This window comes from Lineus longissimus, chromosome 1, assembly GCF_910592395.1.
Source record: "Lineus longissimus chromosome 1, tnLinLong1.2, whole genome shotgun sequence".
NCBI classification, from domain to species: domain Eukaryota; kingdom Metazoa; phylum Nemertea; class Pilidiophora; order Heteronemertea; family Lineidae; genus Lineus; species Lineus longissimus.
In genome coordinates, this window is record NC_088308.1 from 1,289,385 (window position 1) to 1,314,441 (window position 25,057).

Here is a 25,057-nt window from a genome sequence, read left to right on the forward strand (position 1 = left end):
CACATTTTTATCGCATGAAACACACCCCAAGGGATTCGGGCACGCTTTTATGTGTGTTGGTTATTAGACTTTTTCAGTAAATGATGGAAGCAATTATTCCAATTACCCTATAGAAGAGTATTTCACATTGGTTGCTGTCATCTAACTTGGTGCGACAGCCTGCTGACACCATATACCTATGCCGTCGATCATTACAAGGTTTCCCCGACGTCTGCCTAATTAATAGCCAATAGTAAGATCGGAGTTTACCATGCTCACCACGGTGAATGTAGAATTTACCCGGCATGCTCACCATGGTAAAATATTTCACCGTCCCAATTCACCATGGTGAATTGTGGATTTACATGGTGAAATTGAGACACATTTTTCTAAGGGTCCTTCTGGCTGTGACATTGTTTTACTCGGAAGTATACGGACATCAGGTCACCATTCAAGTTGAAACGGGGCATTACACGGCTATGTACTGACGTCTATCTATATGCTAACACTCCAGTTGTGACAGGGATGGGTCCCGACGTCTACCTTATGCTACTATTCCAGTTGTGACAGGGTTTTCACAGGGATGTGTCCAGATGTACAGCTATGCTGGGGTACAAGTTTGAAATGTCCTAGAACAGAATATCCCAGCAACAAAGGATTCTTGACAGTCATAGTCTCTAAAGAACCATACATAATATTCTGTCAGAATACATGGACACATTGTCCAGGAGGACTTTTTCCACTGCTACACCACTATTTTTGGTTGGGAGTGGGTTTGACAGATTGTGGGCTATGGCAGTACATCAATGAATTCGTCATCCCAGCTGGTTGTGGCAGCATTGATCTCAGGACTGTGCATGGACAAATCTCCATGATCTGTTGCTCACCTTCTGGTAGCGGCATGCTTTTTTATGTCTGCCAACAATGCCTTTATTCCATGTTCAATTTTTTACCAGGCCATGACCAAGGCTTTGTTGCCGGTTCATATATGATATTGCTCTAGATCTCTGTTTTACAAGGGAAATATCCTCATAAATCATAAATCCTGTCTTGACACTGTACACCAGTATATATCTATTCACAGTCTAGCACAACATGTCCTGGTGACACAAGTATGTATCAATGCCATCATTTAAAACTAACAATCAATTGGTTTACTGAGAAATTTATTCAGTCTTAAAGTACAAGATAAGTATATTTGATAAAAAAACGGAAATTGTGGTCACAATGAAAGCAAAATTCGAGCGAATAAGATGTGATCCAAAGACAGTCCAATAGAACTGACATGTTTTTGATGGCAGCCGAAGTATAGAAAGGAGTGGTAAAACATTATACATTTGGAGCATTAAAAAGCATTGGGCTTACTTCAAACTCTAAGGCATAAGACTAAGAATGTAAAATCCAAGTATGAAGAATTTCCCCGGTGAGTTTGTCGATAAAATCTAGTTTTCAGTTTAAACCATCCAGAAATTGAAAAGGCTAACCATAGAGGGACATTCTCTGTGACAGACCACCAAAGCATATTAGATATCAAATAGAAATGTTTAATGATATAAATTTGCAGTAAACTTTAATCGCATCGGCCCTGTCAAATCACTCAATCAATCAATACAGAACTTGTATAGCGCCAGATCCACCATGGAAATGGTGCTCAAGGCGCTGTCCACAGCATCAATCTGATTAATTGACTGTGTTTAAATTCCTTTCTCCAAGATATTTATCAAGGCTTAGGTCATGTTATCCCATGAAGAATATCCACCACAGAATAGCTTTCAAGTATCTCATCAATAAAGCTGCAATGTCGAATGGGAACCTGTAAGTAAAAACAAAAAGTGAGCCATCTGTTCTTGTAAAGTTTCTTTCATCATTTTAGGTTAGGAAACAGCTGGTATGTTTTTGTTCATTTTCTAATGCATCCGATCATGGCACTCTATACAGGAACTCCGTAACCATACAAAAGTGGTGGTCACCGGAAATTTAAGTAACTCCATCTTGTTGGTCTTTGGCTGAGGTAAAGATTGTGTATGCTGGCCGCAAACCTACCTTGCTCGCCTGATTGAAACTAGTTTTCATGAACTGAACTCCTTGATCTGTCACATCAAAGCCAGACTGTTTACAAGTGTTTATGAGATGATCATCATTGCCATACTGTAAGATATTGCTGAGATTACTGATGGGGTAGCGTAGGTTCTTACTATGGAACCCACTTGCCATTATCTTCAGGGCGCCCCTGCAACAAAATGTGGAAATCATACAAAGAACAAGAAGACGAACATGAAGAAGAAACAATTTTTTCAAGCATGAAAACTGAATGCAGGAGTTCCTTTCCAAACGTTTTTCTACGTGTTGATATTCGATGTCATTTCCTCACTATGAAATTATTCCCTTATGCAAAAACACATTACTTCAAAAGCACATGTTGTTCCTTAATGTCAATGTTAATCAACAATATACATAGAGACTGTGACTAATGGAAGTTTGTTCCTAGTTCAACACTCACCATTCAAATTGAGCTACTCAACAGACAATTCGAGCTACTCAACAGACAATTCGAGCTACTCAACAGACAATTCGAGTTACTCACCACTCAATTCGAGCTACTCAACAGACAATTCGAGCTACTCAACGGACAATTCGAGTTACTCAACAGACAATTCGAGCTACTCACCACTCAATTTGAGCTACTCAACAGACAATTCGAGCTACTCACCATTCAATTTGAGCTACTCAACAGACAATTCGAGCTACTCACCACTCAATTTGAGCAAAATGTCTATGAACGGCTAACATGCCCATGATGTTGAGATTTTTCACCAATCTAAAGAACCTGACGTAATTAGAAAGTAGATAGGCTTGGTTGATTGCAAATGCCAACTTCAATTGTTCATTGTTCCTGAAGGAGAAGAGGAGTTCAAATTACATCTTGTTGGGCTATTGCCTGATCTGTAAACAACTCCTCAGGTAAGAGCCCATTGCAACTAGGAGACATACTTCTCCTGGATGGGATGCTGGTCAATCACAGGATAACTTATCAGATGACACTCCAAGGAGGAGAGTAGTAATATCATGTTATGTGTTTTACTGAAGAACAGAGATAGTTTGTGGTCCTGCCTATATCTAACCCACCACATCTTTGCTGGCCACTCTTACTGGTACCACTGAGCCACTGCTCTACCAGTTGTCCATTTCTAAACTTTTTAAAACTCAGTTGAGGTATAGGTGGTCAATGAGATCCATTGTTAGATCAGAGCTGAGACAAAACTCCTGGGGGTATCAGAAATCTTCCTTCACCATATTCTACTCACCGCATTGTCTTACTTAAGGTCAGATAATGATGCAATGCCTCAGTGTTCCCAAGGTTGTATAAAATGTAAATTGATTCAAATTCTTTTCTGTTCTGGCAGTTGCAGTCTTCCTCCACTTCATAAACTCTTAGAAGCCGTTTCAGACTTTCTTGTACGTGAGTGTCATTTATTTTCGTATCAAAATTTAGTTGGGGCTCCATTGCAAGTCTGGAATATCAAAAAAATGTCAAAGAAGTGGTGCTAGATTGAGGTTTGTGGAGAAAGTCCCATCACACAATCATTTCGTGTCTAAACATCATGTTGACCTGCTACAGGGTATTACAGGAATTCTATAAAAATTGTCAGGATCTGAAGGGTCAACACAGACAAATTTATCCCTGTTGCAACTTCAGTCAATGACTAAAACTGTTCAAGAATATTCAGGTTTTGATTCTACAGTTTCTGAGAGGGCGATAACCACAGTTACCCAGATTTGATCATAGCCAGTTACTTCAATATGCAAAATTGTGCATTTTCACAGATTAGGATTTACAGACTCTCACCGATAACTTGAAAAGATATGGAATCTAATGACTTTCTCGAGAATCTCCACCAGTGGTGACCCGTGTATCCGCTGAATGACAGCATCCTGTCTCACAGCTCGTAATCTGTCAAACACATACTCATAAACCATGGTCCACCCCCCATCATCTTTTGAGGAAATGCTGAAAAAGGCAAGGAGTCAGTGTATAGTAAGTAGATGTAGAGTGTGAAAACGGTTTTAATTCACTTGCCTGCAATAGTCATCTTTTATTAAGCTCTCCGGTCTTATTGCCTCTTGGTGTTACTTTCTCCAGGAACAAGGGGACCCAAAAGGTGTGGAGACAGCAGCCCTCGATTGGTGATATGGCAACAGTATGCGTAGGTGAGGTCTTTTCAGTCCATCAATGAAAGCAGTTTCGACAAGAGATACTATGACAGGGTGTAGCCATCTAAAGGAATGCTAAGCTTGGAAATAACATTGAAGGACCAGTACTAGGTAAACTGAAATGTTGACTTACTTGTCAATAAGATAGTTGACAGTTTTAACTAAAACTGGGGCAGGTCTCAGATCACCTGGATGAGGTCCACGTTTCCCTGCAGCAGGACGACTATAGCTTTTCACAGTTTTGCCTCGGTCACCCGGAGGTCTGAAACAGCAGATGAGATATCAGGTAAATTGGAAGGGGTGTTTGTATAAGTCGCAGATACTATTGCCATGATGAACAACTTTGATTAGGACATGTCAGATTGCTTGTAAAAACACTCAAACACTCTGTGAGTGTTTTTAAGAGCAATCCAAAGACCTGCTTGAGGCTGCTACGGAAAGATCAACATAATGTGCTCTACAGTATTCTTCTCAGTAAGTCCTTTGAATGTTACTGCTAGAATGGCACTTTCAGTGGCAATCACGTCTCCCTGGTTGATATTCATTCCAAAACAGTAAGACATGCCAATAGCCCCTTTAAATGTTAACCCACCTTTTTGTTCTGTGAGAAGTTTTCTGGACTTCAAATGGATGAAGTAAACCCTCTCTTTCTCTCCTGAAAATGGAACAAGTATCACATCAAAGGATACACATTCAAAGTGAAACCCTCCGAAAATGACTACCGGTAATTACATCCTACATAGATTCTACTCATAAATGCAAAGAAGCAACAAAAACCTTTCCTACCATACTGTTTTCCTTATCAATATGGTTGATTGCTCCATGCTTTCTAATCTGGGTGTGAACACTACTGTTGGTCTATGCCAGGATATTTTTCTTACATAACTTGACAGAATCAAATTTCAAAGAGATCATAAGGTTAAATTAAGATATAAAGAAACTTACAAAGAAAACTCCTTTTCAGGACACATGGTTTGACATGTGCCCGATATTGTTTGGTTTTCACCCATTCCAATGATGAGGTCAAGGATTCTGGATAGCTACAATGAAGCCTGTGGCAGTGCTTTTTGTTGGAAAACTGCAAGAAATTGTTCGGAAAATTTTCAATATTGCAAAAATTAGGAGTCTGACAGAAGTACCAAAAGGTGCGTAGGAATATATCATCTTAAATGTTTATAAAATCCATAACTGTGTAAATTATCACACTAATCACGATAATTATGCATTATTCAGGGTCATAATAAACATTTGAATCCATTTATTAGCTAGATTTTTGCCAAAACGTCAAAGATTGCTGGTACTCATTTTTGTTGTGGAGGAAACTCACTGTGTGAGCAGGTTTTACTTCCGGGTTGTCGCAAAATCCAAGCAAATTCCCCAAGTTAGTCTCGATATTTTCTCATCGATCGAAAGCAAGTCAACATGGAAGGTAAAAATAATATCTAGATGTATCAGTCACTAACCCTCCTTCCCTCTTCCCACCCCCTCACAATCATTGATCAATGTATTATGCAGTTTGGTCTTTTGCAAGTTTTGGTCTTTGTTACATTTTGACTTTTTTGTCGGAACTCGGATGACTGAGTTGTGTCGTTCACTTTCTCTTTTAACATATGATGTTCAGATGCAGAGATCATATGTATATAGAAGTAGTCAGTGTTAGTTTATGCTGCACCAAAGCCTTACAGATGAAATCAATGAGATAGATACTAGAGTGATAGACGTTTAGAAACTTGGTATCACAGGCAGGGAGGATTTTTCTTCCTAGGGCTAGGCCCCGGAGACGTTCTCTGCCCTTGCCGGACCTTGACTTGACCATATTAACCCATATTTTGTGTCAAGTCCCTGTGGTATACATGGGGTAGGCCTAGACAAGAACCCAGCTAGTGCCACACGACTTGGCACAGTCGGCACTTTCCCAATGTATTGACCTATGGACCTGACTCCTGAGAGAACCACAACACATTGAACTGGATGCCACAAGAAACCAAGAATCATGTTCAGTGCTGGGCAATATAAAAAAGCACCAGGATCATTCAATTAAAAAACATATAGGCTACACAAAATACTTCGCAGAATCTTCCAGTAGTTGAAGGAGGACTTGTAAGAAAGAAGACAGATTGTTTTAGGTTGGCTACTGTCATTTTACGGTAATACCCATTTTACAGTCGACTTGAGGTCAATACCACCAACCATGACTGACAGGGACTTTTTTACTCAATCTGAGAGGTCTTTTGTCTCTTATGGAATCCCTTCAAAATAGTCCCTGGAGTGGTGTCAGTTTAACCCTGATGAATTAAGACATATTTTGTTATTTTGCAGGAAAGAAAGTTACTGTTGATGCCCAAAAGCATCTTGAAGCGTAAGTTTAATTTCAGTTTAAAATATAGGCCTCAGATCAGCTACTGGGTTCTATCAGGATGCACATTATTGGTAATTATTCATAAAATCTGTTACATAAAAGGGTTTTTTACTTTCTTAACCCAGTTTCTCAGGCAAGCCTGCCTAATAAGCCCGCCCTATTTCTAGACAAGCTTGGTAACTTATCCCCTCTCATGATATTAGTGTCCCTAATTAGTTTGCTTGACACAAGTTGATCGTTAAGCATAGTACGATATCTTGCTTTATTTCAACTGCCAGACAGAAAACTGCATCAGATATTTTCTCATTACAGGAAAGAGGTCCCAAAGAGAAAAGTTGATCCTCTGGTTCACAATTTGAACATCAATTATGACTTCTCCCATCCTCGGCGAGGATTGGCTGTTGTAATCAACATGAGGTACTTTGATTTCCGTTCCACTCACCAGAAAGAGAGAGAGGGCACAGATGAGGATGCACAGGCTATTGTCGAGAGGCTGCTGAGGCTAGGTTTTGACGTGAGAAGATATGATGATCTGACACGAAGGGATATAAGTCTTCTCATGGATGATTGTAAGTTGATTGATCTTGGAAGGCCAACTGCGTTTGTTCAAATTGAATTAAAAAATCTGTCATTGTGTAAATTCATTCTGGATATAAATTTCAACAATGCCTTTGTATTGACTGATTTATCAATACTATAAATGCCAAGATCCAGCAAATTTGCATGCATGATAACTGCACTATGGCACTGCTTTCCCTATTCGCCGAAGCCCCAAGAAAATACATATGAACAGAAGTGGCAAAGGCCTTGATAATTACATGCATAAAAAGTCTTGATTTTGTGGGACTTCATTTCAATCATGTAGCATGAGAATATATCCGAGTTTACTGTAGTTTCTCAAGAGTCTAAGTAGACACACTTCAACAATCGATACACATTTTGTTCATATCTTTATAGTGGCCAAAGAAGACCACTCAGATGCCGACTGCTTTGTTTGTGTGTTCCTAAGCCATGGTAAAGAAGGCCGTGTATATGCCTATGATGGAACCGTCTACATTGAGACCTTACTCGCTAATTTCAAGGGAGATGTTTGTCCAGCTTTAGCTGGGAAACCAAAGTTGTTTTTCATACAGGTATTTTGATAATTTTTCTGTTTCACTTTCGGTATAGGGTCAGTTACATGTCCACATTGCTCTCAATTGGGAGCAGAAGATTGTGACTCTGTATCTACCTTTGTATGGCCCAATAAAGAGGTTTGTTAACAACTGTACAAACACTGCTGACCCATTAACTTGAATCAAAGGGCAAGGCAGGTTTTGCATGGATGCTATATTTAGCACAAGACCCTAAACTCACTTTTCTTTCTTTAAGGCGTGCCGTGGTTCTAGGTTCATGCATGGTGTGGTAGTTGCCGATAGCTATGAAGATGGAGAAGACGTTACAGATGCTGCAGCTGAGACGACACGGAATATTCCAACGGAAGCCGACTTCTTGATTTCTTACTCAACAGTTCCTGGTAAGTGAACATTTGTCATTGCACTTTGAACCATTATACATGTACATGTCTTACATCCTTAAGCTATGGACTTGATGATCATGTTCCTTGCATTCCATGCAACTGTGCCCGCTGAAGAAAATAGGTCAGATTGAGAAGGGAGATCAGAGGCAAAGTGGTTAGCATGGCGGGCTCATAATCAGGAGGTTAAGTGTCTGACTTTTGGAAATTTCAGCACGTTGTCATTAAGCATGCAACTAAAACTACATGGCTTTGTGCTTCGATGTAAAATGTTTTTAGGTGTGGATTATTGTGCCTGACATGGCAGACTGAAATTTGAATTTGATGAAACTGTTTCATGGTGATTTTCTCTCTCGTTGTAGGTTACTTCTCGTGGAGAAACAACGAGGACGGGTCATGGTTCATTCAAGCTCTCTGCCGAGTGATCGACGATGTTGGAACTACTGCGGAACTTATGCAGATGATGACATATGTGAATCGTATCGTTGCTTATGAGTTTGCGTCATGCACCGACCACGAGTGGACCGACAACATGAAACAGATTCCAGCCATTGAAACACGACTCACCAAATTTGTCTACTTCCATCCCAAGAAGGTGACGAGCAATTCATTGGAGCATTATCCGTCTAGGTTTTTCCCAAGGTCTTAGCTATTTGGATGCATTAGCAGCCGCTTTCATCTAAGATTTGAGACAGGCTGTTTGAAAACTGCCATAGCTTGATAAGGCTGTAGGGCTGCTGCACACATTCCTCAGATAAAGCTTTTTTCTGTATGCTTGCGCAAAGATTTCCACATTTAGAAATACGTGTAGTTTCAATCTCAACAGCTGAAGTTTGAATACATGATTATTTTCAATTACAAAAACATATAGAAATAAGGCCATTGATTTTTAGTTCTAACAGTCTCTAAAAAGAGACTGGAGGGCTTGTTGGTGGGATTACAACTGTATGATGAATGAGAGTGGTCCCTCTGCTGACTGATTCCTTGCTTAAATTTTGGGGTAAAAGTTATCACTTGATCTCAAAATTGGTATACAGAATGCCGTGTGTAAGATCTGTTGAGTATGAGGACAGGTGATCTATAGTTGCTTTAGTTATAAATGATTGAATACATTGCAGTCAATGTAATTGCTATTGTGCTTTGTAAATTCATGTATTTTCATATAGATTTCATATAATCGTTTATTGGATGTACTGTACATGTATCCGTGATATAGATTTTTATATATTTTATAAAGGACATACCGGGTATTCCTTTTGATAGTGTTTTGTTGTTTTGATTCAATCAATGGGGCTATCATCCAGTCATGTAATCTTAGCTATGTTTGAAAACCACAGCAGTGGTAGCTATATGATGTGTCCTGATGACATCTGATATGGTTCCAAGATGCACCATAAGCTTTATACTCTGCCCTCACAGATTAGCTTAGTTCATATCCCTTCAAAGGTGAAAGCCACATTCCGTCTGTAAATGTTACGATTGTTTGGCACGATGGCCGTAGGAAGTCGGAACCAATTTAAATCATTGTAGTAATTCGTAAGAGGATCACATCAAATCTAATAACATATTAGCTTTTGCTATGATACCACTGTTGTCAGTTCATTTAATCAAATGCCATACATGTACTTAGTTTTTTCATGTTTTACAGTTAATTTTTCGGTGCTGATTTATATCAGTCTTATACTGTCATTATGACTACTTTATCAATTTAGGTGGGCTAGTCTTGGCTTTGTTTTTATGCAACATATACAGTTTGCTTATGTTTATTTATTTCAATGTCAAAATGTATCCCCTGAATCCTATTGAAGAATGGACTAGGGCAGTGCATAGTGCAATATCAAAGCCATGTTTGAGTGAAAGTTTCCGCCATAGGCTTATGTGTCTTCTCCTTATATATCTGTAAAACACACTTCTGGTTCAGGTCCAAGTTTTCAAAACAATGTGAACAAGACATAGCCACTATGTATCTTGTAGTGAGCTAGTGAACTAGTAAACAAAGTTAATCCATGCGTTTTGAAGAGCCTGGCTTCGAATGAGTGTTTGAATTAGAAATCCATGATATAGAATTGTCATAATAATCCAGATGTTAACCTTCTGCACAACGAAGTTTAGAGAGAGAATAAAGTCTTTCAGCTATCTAATGTATTGTTCAAGCGTCTTTTGTTTGTTTCCCCGTCTCCTCGCCACATATCAAATATAATAGAGAATCAGTCCTGGCTGCTCCACCGTGATGCCAACATGGTGAGAGAGATGAGACAGTCGCAGCCAGGCCAGTCATGTCTCTGACAGTCGTCCTACAAATGAGTGTTCAATAAATCCGAGAAACTTCATGAGGTTATCTTTGGAGAATTTTCTCCACAATGTCCACGATTGCTTGTCGTGTGGAAGACTGAGGAAAGAGGTCGATGAAACTTTTTCCATCCTCCAGACTCTGTGTAAGCTGTGGATCAAGGGGGATGCATCCTGGAGAAAAGAAAGTATGTGTAGGCCCAAGGCAGAGAAAACAATGCATACAAGTTTATTTTCACAGGTTTCTTCATAAAGTCTGTTATGAATATTCAGATTTACAATCTGACTAAAGCTCACTGTAGCAGATCCAGTATGACTGTGAACCAGACCATGTAACATCTGAATTGTCTATTCTACTTGGGATGGTCAATCACTCAAGCAAACCAAATGCACTGGCTGCCAAATAGAGCCCATACACTCACCTAAGAAAGGCACTTTTCCTTGCTCAGCTAACAGTTCGCCACCGCCCTTTGAGAACACATTCGTACATTCCTAAAATTTAAAAGAAAATGATTGAGAATCTACATTTGTAAAGGGGGCATTTGCCTGCAATTCTATTTGAAGATCTTCATCATATCTAACTGCACATGTACATGTTATGTACAGAAGGGAAACAACAATCAAACTTTGATTGAGCATCTCAATGAAGGACAGCCCCATCACTCTCAAATACTCTGACAGCACAAGTCTTCTTTATTCATCCTGTACATAAAACTGACTTGGAGCCCTCCCACCACTTTCAAATCCTGAGTTCTGCCCTGAGCAGCATACTTACTGAACAGTGGGAACAAACAAAGCCACTCATATTCTCCACAATGCCAATCACAGGTATTCGAGTCTTCTTACAGAATGTTAGTTCTCTTCTCACGTCACCAACTGCCACTGCCTGGAAACAGCATCAAAATGAATGGTATGGTTTCATAACTTGGCCAGTTTAGATTGATACTACCAATTACCACTTCACTGAATGCTTACCACATCAAGTAAACAGAAGAGCTAAATGAGTAGACATAGGCTGACCATAGCAGAGCAGTGGCTCATACCTGAGGTGTTGTGACAAGAATAGCACCATCTGGATTACACTTTTTGATATTTTCCACCACAGTGATATGTTCATCGGACGTTCCTGGAGGAGTGTCGATAACTAAGTAGTCGAGATCTCTCCAATAGACATCTTCTATGAATTGTTTGATCATGGCTGAAAACCAGAGAAGAAAGTTAATTACATGAGGTGCACCTGCTTGTTGCACATCACTAGCTGAAAATGTTTCATCACCAAGAAGCTTCAGGTTTTTGCTTTTAGTAATAAGAAGCTATTGCATACGATTCACCTATGTCATCGTAGCCTATGCTGTCACTCATGCAGGTAGCTTACCATTCTTCTTTGGTCCCCTCCAAATAACAGCTTCATCTTTTGATGATAAGAGGAATCCTATAGACATGACACCAACCTGTTGGTCCTTATCGGCAAACACTGGAACCCAGCTGGAGGATGAGAGAGATAGATGTGATTTGAGTGACTGATATTCTCCCACCTGCTGAATGTTAATCCAATAATTTAGAGTGGGATCCAAAGGAATTGGTCACTCATATAGTGTTTACTTGCAATTGACCAGAGAATGTTTTTTGAAACTTACCAGCAAACCACTGGGATGCACTAGTACGTGCTAATGAGAGAAGTCAAGTGTTAACTTCTCAGGCTTCTCAACATAGAAACGGACCTACCCATCTGGACACTGGTGAACATCCTGGTTTTCAACATTGAACATCCGTGGTATACTTGGGCCACAAAGGTCAACATCAAGGATCCCTACCTATAATAGATGATAAGAGAATATTTTCATGTTGTTGTTATCATATCAAGGATGTGATGGTGACAAGCAGTTAGCTTTGGTGTACAATGACACTTAGTTTGAGATCAAAGGATTATGCGTTACTTTTAATCTTGTCACTATGTTTCAAATTGAGATTACTAGAAGATTAGAAGATAGACTTGTATTAACATGAAACTGGACTACTAGTACTCTTTTTGTTTATGCTAACCTTCTTTCCTGCCTGCTTTAGCCCAAGGACAAGCTGTGTAGCGAATGTGCTCTTTCCAACTCCACCTTTCCCTGACAACACCAGGATGACATGCTTCACACTTGCCAGGTTATTACGGGGTGCAGCACTTTCTGTTTCTGGAAAAAATATAAAGTAACATTCATGTCATATTTGTTTAGTACATGTAGATGCCGCCAGATGGTAGGTGAGGTTGTGACTGTACATTTTACTAAGGCTATCCTATAGGTATAAATTGGAGTGGAAACACACAAATATCAAATAGTATGATTCCTTTGAAGTTATGTGATTGTGATTGTCTAATGTATTTTTACGTGTTAAGTAGATCGAGAAGTATAATCAAGTCCCTGCAATGACAGGATTGCATAAATATTGAAGAAAAATAGAAAATCATGTTTACCCATGGTCGCAGCCATATTGAATCTCGCGAGTAGTCGCGAGAAGTGAGCCAGGATGCCGCTAAACAGCGTCCACCAGCGTCCACCAGGTTTAAACGAATTATTTACAGTCAACAAAATAAAAACCAAATATCATGAAATTTTTAGGAAATGTGTTTTATGGTGTACTTATTACGTTTATGGCTACTAAATTTTATTTTGATGACTTTATACCTGACTTTAAACCTGGTGGACGCTGGTGGACGCTGGTTGACGCCGTTTAGGATGACTGCGAGAAGTACTAAAGTGACCTTGACCGGTTGGAAGTTCGGATTTTTTGGTGAAAAATGAATGAAATATCGGCGATTTTAGACACTTTAATGGACGAGAATGTCCTCTATACTCTTTCAATCGTGGCGGTATCATCTATAGCTACTATTGGTGCCGTTTTTGCTGGTTACAAAGTTGTATTTCGGAAGAAAGAAGATCGTTTATTGGCGTCGCCTGCTAACGACGCTGGTTCAACATGCCCAACCATGACCACTGGAAAACGGCTGCAAGGCCAAGGACATGAAGGAGGAGCAGTAAAGCATAGCAAATGCGATGGTGTAAAGAAGTCCGCTCAAAAGGATGAAGGGGAAAATGCTGTTGATGATGGCGAGTATGGGCAGCCAGTATATATAGGCCTAAAGTTGGAGATTTTCATTCATTCAATCAATGCAATACTCACCATGCTCGCTGCAGTGCATGGGTCTGCAGTACACATTGCAGCATACTTTTTTTCGGGTTACTGTTTAATGTCTATTTATTACTTGTCATTCCCTATCATTATGTTATTGCAGTTCTGTGAATGTGTTTGTACTGTGTATTTCAGGTTTTTCTGAAGAAGATGAACCCCCAGCACTCGTATCTGCCAATCAAGAACCAGACAGGGATCCTTTTGAATACTGTGAGCATATTCAGGGTGAAGTGAAGAAGATCAGACAAAACCTTGCCACAAAGAAAATCCAGGAGGCCATGACACAAGATCAGATTGACGAGGAACGTGATGCTCAAAGAAAGCAGCTGGAGGCAATATTCTCTATGATGGCAGAGGAAAATGATAAATTTGGCATTCAGTCCCTTGACGATATTCAAACCCAGATGGGTCTGTATGTCTGAAACCTCTTACTTACAAGCAATAAGCCCAAGGACTTCTGGTGGTTTCTGCTATCAAAGAGGCTACTGATGAAAGACATTCATCTGGGAAGAGTATTATAATTTCTGGACACTGATACGTATTAAAAAGTTATTCGAACTGAAGAACATGAAAACCTTTATAAACCAGGACAATTACAATTGCATTGATATCAATGTTTTATGTCAGTGAGGGACTTCATTTTCTCAAGGTAAAACATTTCAGTATCATTTATGCATAATAAGAAAAGTAACAATATGCAACCATGGTATTTCAAAGTTCCCAGTTATTGCTTTGATATCAAAGATCACCCAGAGTCCGGGGTGGTTCTGGAAGAGCTTAGTGTCAAAAGACCTAAGCATCAGTGTACTAATCACTGTTTAGGATTTTGGACACTAAGCTTTAGTCACTTATTAGTCAAGACTCTAGTATGCGCATTTCATCCGTCCAAGTGAATTAGTATTGGCATATTTTACCAAAGATTTCAATGAGTTCTTTCTGAAATTCTAAAATTTGATTGCGAATGTACATGTATGGCATAAAAGGGCAGTTCTAAAAACTCAGTTTGTCAGTTTGAATTTTTTTTTTTTTAAATGGGAAGATAAAAACCCTAATACATTGTAGAGCCATTCCTGATTATGAAGTGAATGTAGTTATGTTAACCAAATAATTGTTTGTGAAGTGTGTAAAAACATATTCATGTACCAGTATATTCATCGGTCTGGTATGTAGAAACTACCACCACTGTACCAGTACATGATGATCTGAAGATTTCTTGAATTCAGATTAATACTCCGCACTGTCTACAGTTAGTATGTATAGCATACCCAAAGTGTACTGCACGCAATCCAACGCTTTTCATCAATAGTTAGACTGTGGGCAGTGTGTAGGCATGCATCTGGTCGAATCGATCTTTTCCATCTCGTTCATTTTAGTCTTGTCTGTCATCCTGAGATCGGGGGTTCTTTCCACTCCTCCCTTGGGTGCAGTGATAATGGACCTGGTAGAGCACTGCGGAGGCCATCATGATAAATGGATGCAAGAAATCTGAAGGTCATTTGTGTCCATGCGTTGTACATTTTGATGTCAATAGGTTCATGTTCTTTTTTGAGATTGTTCATAAACCGGAACATACTGTGGCATACATGTAAGCCTTCTAAGCTTAACAGAGCTATTTTCATGGACTACGTATACAATCCATTTTCAGAAAATCAGATTACATTGCAATGGAGTCGCGTGTAGATCACAAAGGCGTACTATAACTTCCACCTGAAGTGAAGCTCCATATCCATCTTCGACAATTAGTGACAAAGAAAAATGTCTTTTATGATTTTGTTAGCAGCTGTTGATTGATCTGCAAGTTGTGTTAACTCAAAAAGTTGGTTTCGTGATTTTTATGGCTGGAGCATTTTGCCTTTGTGTCCTGGAACTACCAAGTGGGGCAAAAATGTTCATGTCCAGAGTGATGGGCTCATTGTTATTGTATCAATCATTCATGTCAATCATCATCATATTTATATACTTGTAATTTTAGTATTTTTGTTGCAGTAGATGTTGTTATTTGTTACTCTGGATGCAGTATTAAAATGTGTTTTAAAATAAGTTTTCTTGCTGATCTTATTTTCTTGTCCGCCTGCTTTAAGCCTGTGTCAATATTGAAAGAGGCAGACGATAGCAATTCATCCTCGCCACTTGTCGAATGAGCTGAGCTTAGATACCAAGATCCTGCCACTCCTGTGTACCTCTGCCAATTGGAGGCTGATGAACTCATTCGGACCGACGGCCACCCCAGTAGGTTAGAACAACTGGATTTGCTACTTTTTCCAGTGACCCATTGGACACCTGGACTGTTTCAACTAGCACTACTCGGTAATCTGTGCATCTGAACCTCGGAAAGCCTAGAGATCCCACTTGCACCTCTTATCGTACTGAACTTCCAGTGGTATTGCCTCCGCCCATATTGACAAGCGTTGTCGGAAAGTTTTAGCAATGTCAATACATTACCGTAACGGTCAAGATACCCATTATTGACTCCTGTTGCTTTGTCCGATTCATTGCATTTTTCATCAACTTTGGAGACGTGCAGTCCTGCTGGAAGCCATTTCTGAATTGTGAAAAATCAAAGTATTTCACATCCTCCTAGTCCTTGTTATCTGTCCCTGCGCACCTTCAAGGAGTAGGACAGTTTTACATGAGGCAGAGAATACTGTTTCACCACGTCCAATTGCAACTGGTCTCGCAGAGTGAATATCTACATGATCCAGGCAGATCATGTCATATCTAAGCACGATTCAGTTCAATAAATCAGCCTTTTAAACTGTGGACAGGATGGCAACTGCATCAATACAGCAGACCCTCCCATTAAACGTCAGCAGGACACTCTGATAAGGACACTGATCTTGGTCTGGAATTGGCCTGTCCATTAAATTTGACCTCTGTGATCAGGACACCTCTCTATCAAGCACAGCATTTGTCAATCCCAAAGGTGTCCATGATAAGAAGGTTCAACTGTAATTCATCCCAAATTCTGAATATCTGAATATGAGTGGGGAGCAGGGATCAATAGGTTTTAAAGGTCTCTTCTGAGATTAATTGGTTCCAGCCAAACAAGACAAAATTAACAACATTTGTTCAAATTGAATTTTTTATCAAAATATGATCTACTAACACAATTTAGGTACATGTACATGAAAAAATGCTTATCTGTTAAAAAATATTTTACAATATACAGCGTTGTGTTGTTCCGATACTGATACATGGATGCTCTGCACTTTTTCAAAACGACACATTATATTTGCTTGTCTACTCCTGAATCCAAAAGATGTAACAATAACCTCATTTTATTCCTGAGAAAACACTCCACATAGCACCAATATCCTTGGGAATTATGCGATTTAGTTTATGACACTATCTGGATCTCTCCCGGTGAACAGCTCATATATTCGTCTAGACATTTCCTTCCCAACTCTCCTGCTCGTCTCCAATACGCCTGCACCCCGACGAACCTGCAATTTGTAAATTTGAAAAAGTGCTTGAATGAGGAGGAATGATACATTTTACATTTACTCAGAAAGATGTTTAGTTTTAGCCAGTGCCATATCCTATCACCCCTGAAGAATGACATCAGAAAAATGAGTTTATATAGATTTGGATGCAAATTTGTCTGAGAACATTATTAGTCTCAAGACCAAAATCCTTGATATGGCAGTCAACTGACAATGCATATTATTTTAGGCTCTGGATGTACCAGTAACATACTACTAGATGGTGGAAATTTTTGTCACCTCAACTTAGAATGTACATTTCAGCTTAGATCACTCTGAAACATGTACTTCATAGTCAACAAAGAGTCAATGAAACAAAAGGAAATGACCACAGAACCGATAACGAGTGCTAATTGATCATCACGGGACACCAAAACTCATAATGTTAGGAGTGCTTCGTTATAGAATTGTCATGGAAACCAATCATTCGTTGTCATGGATACTGGACAATTGCATCATTTTCATTACAGGAGGTCTGTCTGGTATTAATGGATTAGCATGCAATTATGACTGAGTATATGACTGAGCAAAAAAACACTGATTTCCTGCAGCAGATCATATTGATATGAGAGATGAGATGTGGCGTGAAAGCTGGCAATTAATGAGGTTCCATTGTGAGAGCAACAACACATCCCTGTGTTAGGACATGATGGTTTCTAGACTGCTAACAATTCATGACAGAAGCAGACTGAGGGAACCTTTCTGTCGAAACAGCTGATAGCAATGTTTGAGCATAATGGCTCATAAGAGTATCAAAACACAATCAATTGGTGATACTGACTATGATACACATGGTAATGCTTGATCAACTGGAGGATTCATTATCAAAAGAATAGACAAAAGACAAGACAAGACAAACTCATTCATGTCATAGTTTCCCCCGTATGTTACCGATAATTTTTTCCTGCAAAGCCAAATAATAAGTCATATTTATATACCGTATAGCACCGTAGGGGATTATCCTGACATGCTTGAAACTAACTGTTTCTGTCTAACAAAAGATTACCAGGACACTAATCAGAGGGAAAGGACAAATGGTCTCATTCATGCACATGGTTGTGTCATCAAATCTAGTTTTGGTAAGATTGCCCCAAGCCTAGACATTTGTAATTGCAAAGGTAATTAATGGTGACAATCAATGATCCAATAAGGCGTCAACAGATTTGTGTTTGTTGAGAGGTTTGATTGCTCATACTTATTTATAACTGTCACAAGTACAAAAACACCTTAATCAGATTACCCCAATGAAGTCTGACAAGGGTCATTCTGTACACACAGAGAATGGAGCATATGACACACAATGCCACTGATTGCACTGTGATTGTGAAAGACAGACTGAGTCTGACTCTGAACCACTCTCCCCATTATCCTGAGGCAGCCCAGACACCTTGAGTCACTCAAACATGACACCAGATATAAACGAAGGCTTTGGTAATTCTGAGTCTGACAGACACATGGAGTTACTCAAACAAAATGACAACTGATAGATAAAAACCCAACTCACATTTCAGTAACCACAGATCAACACTTCCGTAAGATCAGGTCACATCTACTTGACATCAACCATGAATTCTAAATCAATCACCTTAGCCAACCTGGAGGCCCAGTTCCTTGAAGCCTGTTCTGAGATCGTCGATCTTGACCGCCAACTCCAAGGACTGATGTGTAATGCACCTTGCCAGGATTCTGCAGAGAGACTTCAGAACTTGAAGCAGGTGAGGATGGATGAGGCCAGTCGTATTGAGAAACGGATGAACCGTATGTGGTACGAGATCTACCAGGGTGACGAGGCCAGAGACTCTGGAGACAGCGATTCGTGAACAGCAGACAATACCAGACCAGACGACATCCTGATCCAATGCCAAGTCAAGACAGCCACAACCAAGTCAAGACCACTTCCAACAACACCCAGAGACAGCATCAACAAACGTGAGAACAAGTCAGTTCAAGAAGAAGAATCATCCTGATGACAAGACCACGACCAAGATGATAGAAGACATTGCTTATCAACCCACATCAAGAACAAGCCTAATCGAGTGACGTCGACCCCATCCAAGTCAACAGGAATGAAATGAGATAAAACGTCTACAAGCAATATGAAAAGGTTCTTATCAGAACCACAAAATATTTCCAAAGAGACCAATTGGTGCCAACATGCTTGACAAGAAACGCCTCATCTTTGGCTGAGATATCTTTTCCTAACTCACCCGCACATCCACAAGCAGTCGCTCCGCTTCTCTCTGTGAGTGGCATTGTTCATAAGCCTGAAATGATACAAAGGCACATGTACAAGTGTGTTTGTTACTGCAGTTTTGCAGAGAAAGGACTACAGCAGTGTAAATGAACATGACATTTGAAGTTAAAGCATTATTACTAATTCATGTCTGTGTCACCCGTAACCTGCGCTGTCCCTCGAGACAGGAAGTCTAAGTTATGCAATAGTTTTGACCGGGTGTTACTCAAGCAACATCTCCTGAAAGCATTCTGACCTGGATAAGTAGCCTAGGTGAAGGGTATTCCCCCACGATTGCATTGGCTACTTCCGGAGAGAGGGCGTTAAACTGACAGAGCTGCTGCTTCCAACACTTTAACAGTCCACTTCCATTCTTTTCAATCTTCACACAGCTGGTGCTATCTGGGAGGAATGAGAAGCCCACTTGATTCTTCTCTTTTCTGAAAAAGAGCTAAATTTTGAGCAAAAATCCAATTCATAACGCTTTCTTCAGGTGTAGTTGACTTGTGAGACATTGGTTCCATTTCAGGGGCTTCACATGAATCTTGGCACCAATGCTACAAAAGACAACCTCCTGAATGACTCATCTTGAGGTAGAGTTATTGCCATACTGCTACCTCGTATACGTTGAGAGGCGGAGTACATGTATATTGAAAATCACTGGTTATGTCAGGATGGAATGACTGGATACAACAGCCAGTGGCACTATATTCTGAATCTTACTTAAAGGGAGCTTCCGCCACGGACTTGGTGTGTCTGAAGATGATCTTGGCCACATCTTCTGGTGTCTCCACCAAGCTGACACTGCAGCCAGCAGGGCTGAGTTGTAGCTCTAACATCGCCTGAAACAGACGAAAATTACGATAAGAACAGACGGTCTCTGAAAACACTATGTTCAAATGAAAACTCTTTCACAACAGTTTCTTCAGATACAGACCATAGATATGTATTGTACATGTACAGAAAAATGCAAATTTTCCCTGACCCTGGCCTAATGGATCTTGGTCAGGCCAGAAATATTTGACTTTACCTGTTCCATATCAAATCTTGAAATCACAATAGAAATATCAATTCCTTTCTGCTTCTTTTTAGCATTGTATGCAGGATCTGTTGATCTCACAGCTTCCTTATACTGTCGCTGCCCTATCGTCTTGAGATCCTTGAAGTACTTCTCCATGCCTTGTACAATCAGACTGAGCTTTCTATCACAGAGACTTGCGGACGCCTGCCACGCAAACTCAGGGAGGGACATCCGATGGGTGCAGCCAACCTGAAGTGCGGAGAACACACAGTTATTGGAGAAGGAAGAGAGCAAAAGCAGTCAATTCATAAAGGGACCAAATACTGGCAGCCAGACCAAATCTGACAACAATAATACAAGATTTATTCATCTCCTTTACTAACCGCGAGATAAAATTTAACAATGTAATACTAATACAATGTAGATGCACACAAAAACTACTCACATGTACTGTGGCGTAAACCATGCTTACAAAATCTTGGACAGGCACTATCAGGATGCCATGTTGTTCATCAACATATTTGGTCTGTTGCTGAAGCTGGAAGAAGATTTGTGATCAGTGAGAACACATTGATCACCGAGGCTTTACTGCTCTGTCTAGCTACCAGTAGTATTTCAGGATCTTACGATCAAAAGATACAAAAGATACAACAAGACCTGGTACATTGGACGATTCAAACAAGTGAGAGGGAAGCCAGATGAAAGCAAGAGGTTTGGATATGCTACTTGTACTAGCCAACCAGCTGGAGCTGGTCCTCTTGATAAAGACTTTCAGACATTACATTGAGGGAGGGAAACCAGACCAAATGATCGGGTCACCATCTCCTTGTAAGTGCGAGTGTAAGTTAGTGAACATGTAAGAGACTTACTGTATGTCCTTGTACTTCATGGTTTATCACCTTCCTGGTCCAGGAGATGCAGGCCGGGATAGGTTGATCACAAACTTCATATTGGATACCTGCTTCTTGGAGGAGCTTCAGCAACACAGGACCAACTGTGCTCTGGACGACGTTGGAATCAAATTTCACAGCCACATACTGGAAAGAATTACAGAGGTAAGCAAAGCGACACTTCAACAGAAGGAAATATCATTAATATTTATCATTAAGCTCTATATTCTCAATTCCATGTACTTCTCTGGACCAGTTATAACAATGCACAGGATTCAAACTAACCTTCAAGCACTCTCCAGGCTTCAGACATTTTCGCGCCTCCAACGCAGCTTTCTTCTCAGCTTTTTCAAGTTCTTTTTGCTTTCTCTTTACCGACAATTCTCTTTCTCGAGTTTGCTTCTTTTGCTGAAATATCATTGATGTATCAACTATATTGTTCCTAAAGAAACTATCGTGAACAAGTTTAGAGAAAACTTCCAATCGTAATATTATGTTATCTCTTCAGTATCATTCAATTTGATGTGATGAAAATGAATTAATACAATCAGTACCTTGGTTTCTAAATCCTCAAAAAAGTTACCAACATTTTTGAATGAAGTACGTGCAACAAAAAGGAGTTTCTTTCCTAGAAGTAGGTCATGAGTGTAACCTACGGCAGTCTGCACTCGTTGTTACACTCTAATAACACAAGATTGACATAGTTTTTTCCACACACCTGTGCAAGCCTCTTCTGCTCCACAACTTCAGCTGGTGTCCTTTTCTTCTTTTTTTCCTCAGAATGTTCAGATTGATCTTCATCGGAATACTGGCTATCCATGGTGGTCACTGAGCTGACAGTCTCTTGCATGTCTTGAATGTCATCATATGTTGAAACAGTACTTCCTAAACTGGATAACTGACTGTTCAAATGATGATTCGGCACTGAGGAAGATTGCGAAAGAGTCGCAGAAGCATAATCATAACTGGGACTAGAATAACTGAAAGCTTGATGATCTGATAGTGGCAACTGTGAAACCTCTGGAAGATCAGGAAGACTGTCCGAGTCTGAATCAGAGATGGTGTGAGAATTTGCAGACTTTAACTTTCTTGCATTGACATGTTTAAAGTAGTTTGAGCCTGATGATATGAATGCTGAATTTGATGATGTTTTGTATTGTTTTAAACGTTCACTCAAAGATGACTCACTCTCAACATCTTTATCTATCTTTAAATATGACACACTATCCTCAGAATCACTACTCAAGGAAACAGTTTCAGGAACATCCTGAGATTTGCTGATGGATGTAGAAGGAAGACACTCTCCAGAGTATGATGACTGGCTAGGGGATAATGAATTGGAGTTTGAGACTGTCACTATACTGGTAGAGCTAGCAATTCCCTTCTTCTTTTTCTTTGATGCAGGAATGTATGGTAAATCATCATCAGAGTCTGTACTGAAGGTTGGATGGATGACTGCTGTATCTTGAGATCGCCTCACTGCCAGACTTTCCTTGGATATGATTGAATTATCTGATGTGAGCTGAATTGAAAGATAAATTTATCTGGTGTTAAACTAAAATCAGAAAGTCAAGAAAACGAAATATATCTTGGATCAATGTATAGGCCTACTGCTACTCAATCACACCCCAATCAATGTTTGAATGAAATCAAAATGTAGGCCTAGTATATGACTATAGGCCTATCATTTGATTTGTTTTTCTTGTTTACATTTCCATCTAAAATCCGGTTGACAGTTGCCTCAACACTTTGTGTGACGTATTGCAAATCCCTCCTTACGGCCTCCGGGTCAACATCGGGGCAGAATACAATAACACTCCTTATGTCATCTTCAGACGGACAATAGGAGCCCATTGTAGCGTGAAGTCTGACAGATTAGGAGGTAAAATATGATTTCTCAGTTCAATTTTTCCGCTGACCCAACAACACCGGAAAAGGCTTTTACGCTGTAAAAATAGTTTTAGATTTTGCCGAGTGTTGAAACAATTTAAGTAATTTTCTATTGCATAAACCTGTTTACCAGAACTGCATGATATGTTTGGCTTTTACCTCTACCATTTGAATTGGGTAATTAGCACAAATAAAGAATATCGCTGAAGTTTGCGCATTGATTTAGTACTATTTTCAAGATGTCTGCGCCCATGGTTGTTAGAAATTTTTGCGGAATTTTAGGAAAATGGACAAAATTACCGGGTAAATAGATATCCGAAAGATCTGACAGTGTGTTTGTATTGATAAATAGTTACTCCTTCATGCAAGCTTCATTTCATTTGCATCGCATCAAGAAAAGGACTTGCATTCCTAATCGTCCGAGTATAGTATGTCCTTGACATGCATCCGACAATAGATATCAGTAGAATTACGTATTCAATTGTGTATTCCACATCCGACAATCGATCTATAGATGAACCACGATTCTTCCAAAGTCTACTGCTGTATTTTTATCATTCTTCAGAAATGGCCGTTGGGTGTATTGGAAGTGTAAGGCAAGCGTCAAAGAAAGCAGGCGGTTCTACTAGAAATAAAAAAGGCCCGACAAAAGGCAAACATCGTGGACCAAAAGTATTTGAGGGTGAAGATGTTCATGCAGGAGAGATTGTTTTTCGGCAACTTGGGCTGAAAGTTTACCCTGGAGAAAACGTAAGTTAAGATTAAGAATCCGACTTATGCATGGTAGTTGATTTGGCTGAGGACAAATCTCATGTTTCTTACTCTTAGTTGAAGCTTGAGCCTCTCGGGTCTCAAGTTTCTTGAACAGATCCAAAAAACTAGCAGATCAGCTGATGTCATGGAGATGCCTCCTTTGGATGCTGTACTAAAGGAGTTCTTAGTTAAATGTGTTTTCCTGGCCATGACAAAACTTGGATCTACTACCAGATATGATTGGTCAATTAAGTGCTAGTGAAGGTACTGTTGAAACTTTTAAATCGCTGATTGTGACAAAGTGGATGTTTTGGCTTGAAAGCAAGAATCAATCATTTCTGGTTTCTATTTCTTTTTCAGGTTGGCATCGGGAGAGACCAGACATTGTTTGCGTTGAAAGATGGAAAAGTGGTAATCTCAAATGAAAAACTCTCACCGTACCCACACAGTCCTCTGTATCCAGCAGTAAGTGCTGGGCGGATACTTTATAAGACATTCTACCATGTAATTGCCAAACCAAGACCGGGAAGATTCCGACTGGTGTCACAAACATAGGGAAGATATTCAATTGATAGACACTTGCTCTAGTGACTGTGATTCTTTTGTACAGGTGTTTCATTCATTGGATTCTTTACACAGAAGATTCTTCACTACACTTGCAGAGCTGCTTGAGACGTGGTGTCTCTTTCCTTGGGTTGAACTCACCATAGCTTTAGGACTTATAAGATTCTGACCTGTGTCCCCCCTTAAGGAGTTGGCAGCCAATAAGCCATGTAGTTGGTGTAAAAAGTTTTGGGTTCACTTTTGTACAAAACATAATGATTAAACAATGATTTGTTTATAATAATGGGTTGTCTATCTATATAGCATGCTGTTTATTGCTAAACCATCGATTACTGATGGTCTGCATAAGTATTAGGATGGGAAACGTCTCGGTAAATAAACTTTCTTGCCATTTCGGCCCATCTTCTCAAGAACAGGCCCTGATCACTCAAATCCAGTCCCATTTGCCAGGCACTGAGACCACAAACCACCTGACCTTACCATCGAAGACTGGTGACCATGCGCCATTATCATCTGATGGACAATCACATGGACTCCACTAGAACGAGTACTGTTGGAGGTAACTCAGTCCTGTTGCCACAGCTATCATCTCAAACCAGCAGCCCAATTCTTGTCAAAGTCCCAGCCAGTCCTATATGTCAGGTTTTAGAAGTGGACAGTTGGTGTGACATGAACCTGTTTTAGTGAAAGAA

The 25,057-nt window shown here is 39.8% G+C and overlaps 6 protein-coding genes across 8 annotated transcripts; 3 read left to right on the forward strand and 3 right to left on the reverse strand.

The window, feature by feature from the left end:
* Nucleotides 1-1,154: 1,154 nt before the first annotated feature.
* On the reverse strand, nucleotides 1,155-8,010 carry LOC135483806 (SAC3 domain-containing protein 1-like). The gene is made up of 9 exons (XM_064764858.1): nucleotides 7,907-8,010; nucleotides 5,137-5,269; nucleotides 4,784-4,846; nucleotides 4,325-4,453; nucleotides 3,827-3,988; nucleotides 3,285-3,491; nucleotides 2,732-2,872; nucleotides 2,023-2,209; nucleotides 1,155-1,792 (listed from the first exon to the last, which is right to left on the reverse strand). The coding sequence occupies exons 2-9, from the start codon at nucleotides 5,199-5,201 to the stop codon at nucleotides 1,712-1,714; spliced, it is 1,035 nt and encodes a 344-aa protein (XP_064620928.1). The 5' UTR covers nucleotides 5,202-5,269; nucleotides 7,907-8,010; the 3' UTR covers nucleotides 1,155-1,711.
* LOC135483815 (caspase-3-like) lies at nucleotides 5,508-10,196 on the forward strand. Its single transcript, XM_064764868.1, has 6 exons — nucleotides 5,508-5,620; nucleotides 6,511-6,550; nucleotides 6,863-7,119; nucleotides 7,508-7,683; nucleotides 7,922-8,066; nucleotides 8,429-10,196. The coding sequence occupies exons 1-6, from the start codon at nucleotides 5,614-5,616 to the stop codon at nucleotides 8,713-8,715; spliced, it is 912 nt and encodes a 303-aa protein (XP_064620938.1). The 5' UTR covers nucleotides 5,508-5,613; the 3' UTR covers nucleotides 8,716-10,196.
* Nucleotides 10,197-10,199: 3 nt separating this feature from the next.
* LOC135483825 (cytosolic Fe-S cluster assembly factor NUBP2 homolog) lies at nucleotides 10,200-12,938 on the reverse strand. Its single transcript, XM_064764877.1, has 8 exons — nucleotides 12,817-12,938; nucleotides 12,399-12,535; nucleotides 12,081-12,169; nucleotides 11,731-11,840; nucleotides 11,399-11,553; nucleotides 11,131-11,241; nucleotides 10,778-10,847; nucleotides 10,200-10,529 (listed from the first exon to the last, which is right to left on the reverse strand). Exons 1-8 carry the CDS (start codon nucleotides 12,830-12,832, stop codon nucleotides 10,402-10,404), a joined length of 816 nt encoding a protein of 271 aa, XP_064620947.1. The 5' UTR covers nucleotides 12,833-12,938; the 3' UTR covers nucleotides 10,200-10,401.
* A 161-nt stretch (nucleotides 12,939-13,099) lies between these two features.
* Nucleotides 13,100-15,572, forward strand: LOC135497551 (uncharacterized). Its single transcript, XM_064787310.1, has 2 exons — nucleotides 13,100-13,450; nucleotides 13,668-15,572. Exons 1-2 carry the CDS (start codon nucleotides 13,141-13,143, stop codon nucleotides 13,952-13,954), a joined length of 597 nt encoding a protein of 198 aa, XP_064643380.1. The 5' UTR covers nucleotides 13,100-13,140; the 3' UTR covers nucleotides 13,955-15,572.
* Nucleotides 15,573-16,737: 1,165 nt separating this feature from the next.
* LOC135497566 (crossover junction endonuclease EME1-like) lies at nucleotides 16,738-23,195 on the reverse strand. Of its 3 annotated transcripts, none has more exons than XM_064787333.1 (10): nucleotides 23,179-23,195; nucleotides 21,877-22,680; nucleotides 21,444-21,566; nucleotides 21,138-21,305; nucleotides 20,714-20,806; nucleotides 20,278-20,517; nucleotides 19,971-20,089; nucleotides 19,504-19,687; nucleotides 19,222-19,278; nucleotides 16,738-16,975 (listed from the first exon to the last, which is right to left on the reverse strand). In XM_064787333.1, exons 2-10 carry the CDS (start codon nucleotides 22,006-22,008, stop codon nucleotides 16,865-16,867), a joined length of 1,227 nt encoding a protein of 408 aa, XP_064643403.1. In that variant the 5' UTR covers nucleotides 22,009-22,680; nucleotides 23,179-23,195; the 3' UTR covers nucleotides 16,738-16,864. The 3 variants fall into 3 exon arrangements, with proteins under 3 accessions (XP_064643403.1, XP_064643395.1, XP_064643388.1); XM_064787325.1 differs by lacking the exon at nucleotides 23,179-23,195 and adding an exon at nucleotides 22,869-23,068 and having other exon boundaries at nucleotides 20,741-20,806; XM_064787318.1 differs by lacking the exon at nucleotides 23,179-23,195 and adding an exon at nucleotides 22,869-23,068.
* A 92-nt stretch (nucleotides 23,196-23,287) lies between these two features.
* LOC135497583 (large ribosomal subunit protein bL27-like) lies at nucleotides 23,288-24,626 on the forward strand. Its single transcript, XM_064787346.1, has 3 exons — nucleotides 23,288-23,351; nucleotides 23,614-23,798; nucleotides 24,162-24,626. Exons 1-3 carry the CDS (start codon nucleotides 23,288-23,290, stop codon nucleotides 24,354-24,356), a joined length of 444 nt encoding a protein of 147 aa, XP_064643416.1. The 3' UTR covers nucleotides 24,357-24,626.
* Nucleotides 24,627-25,057: the final 431 nt, after the last annotated feature.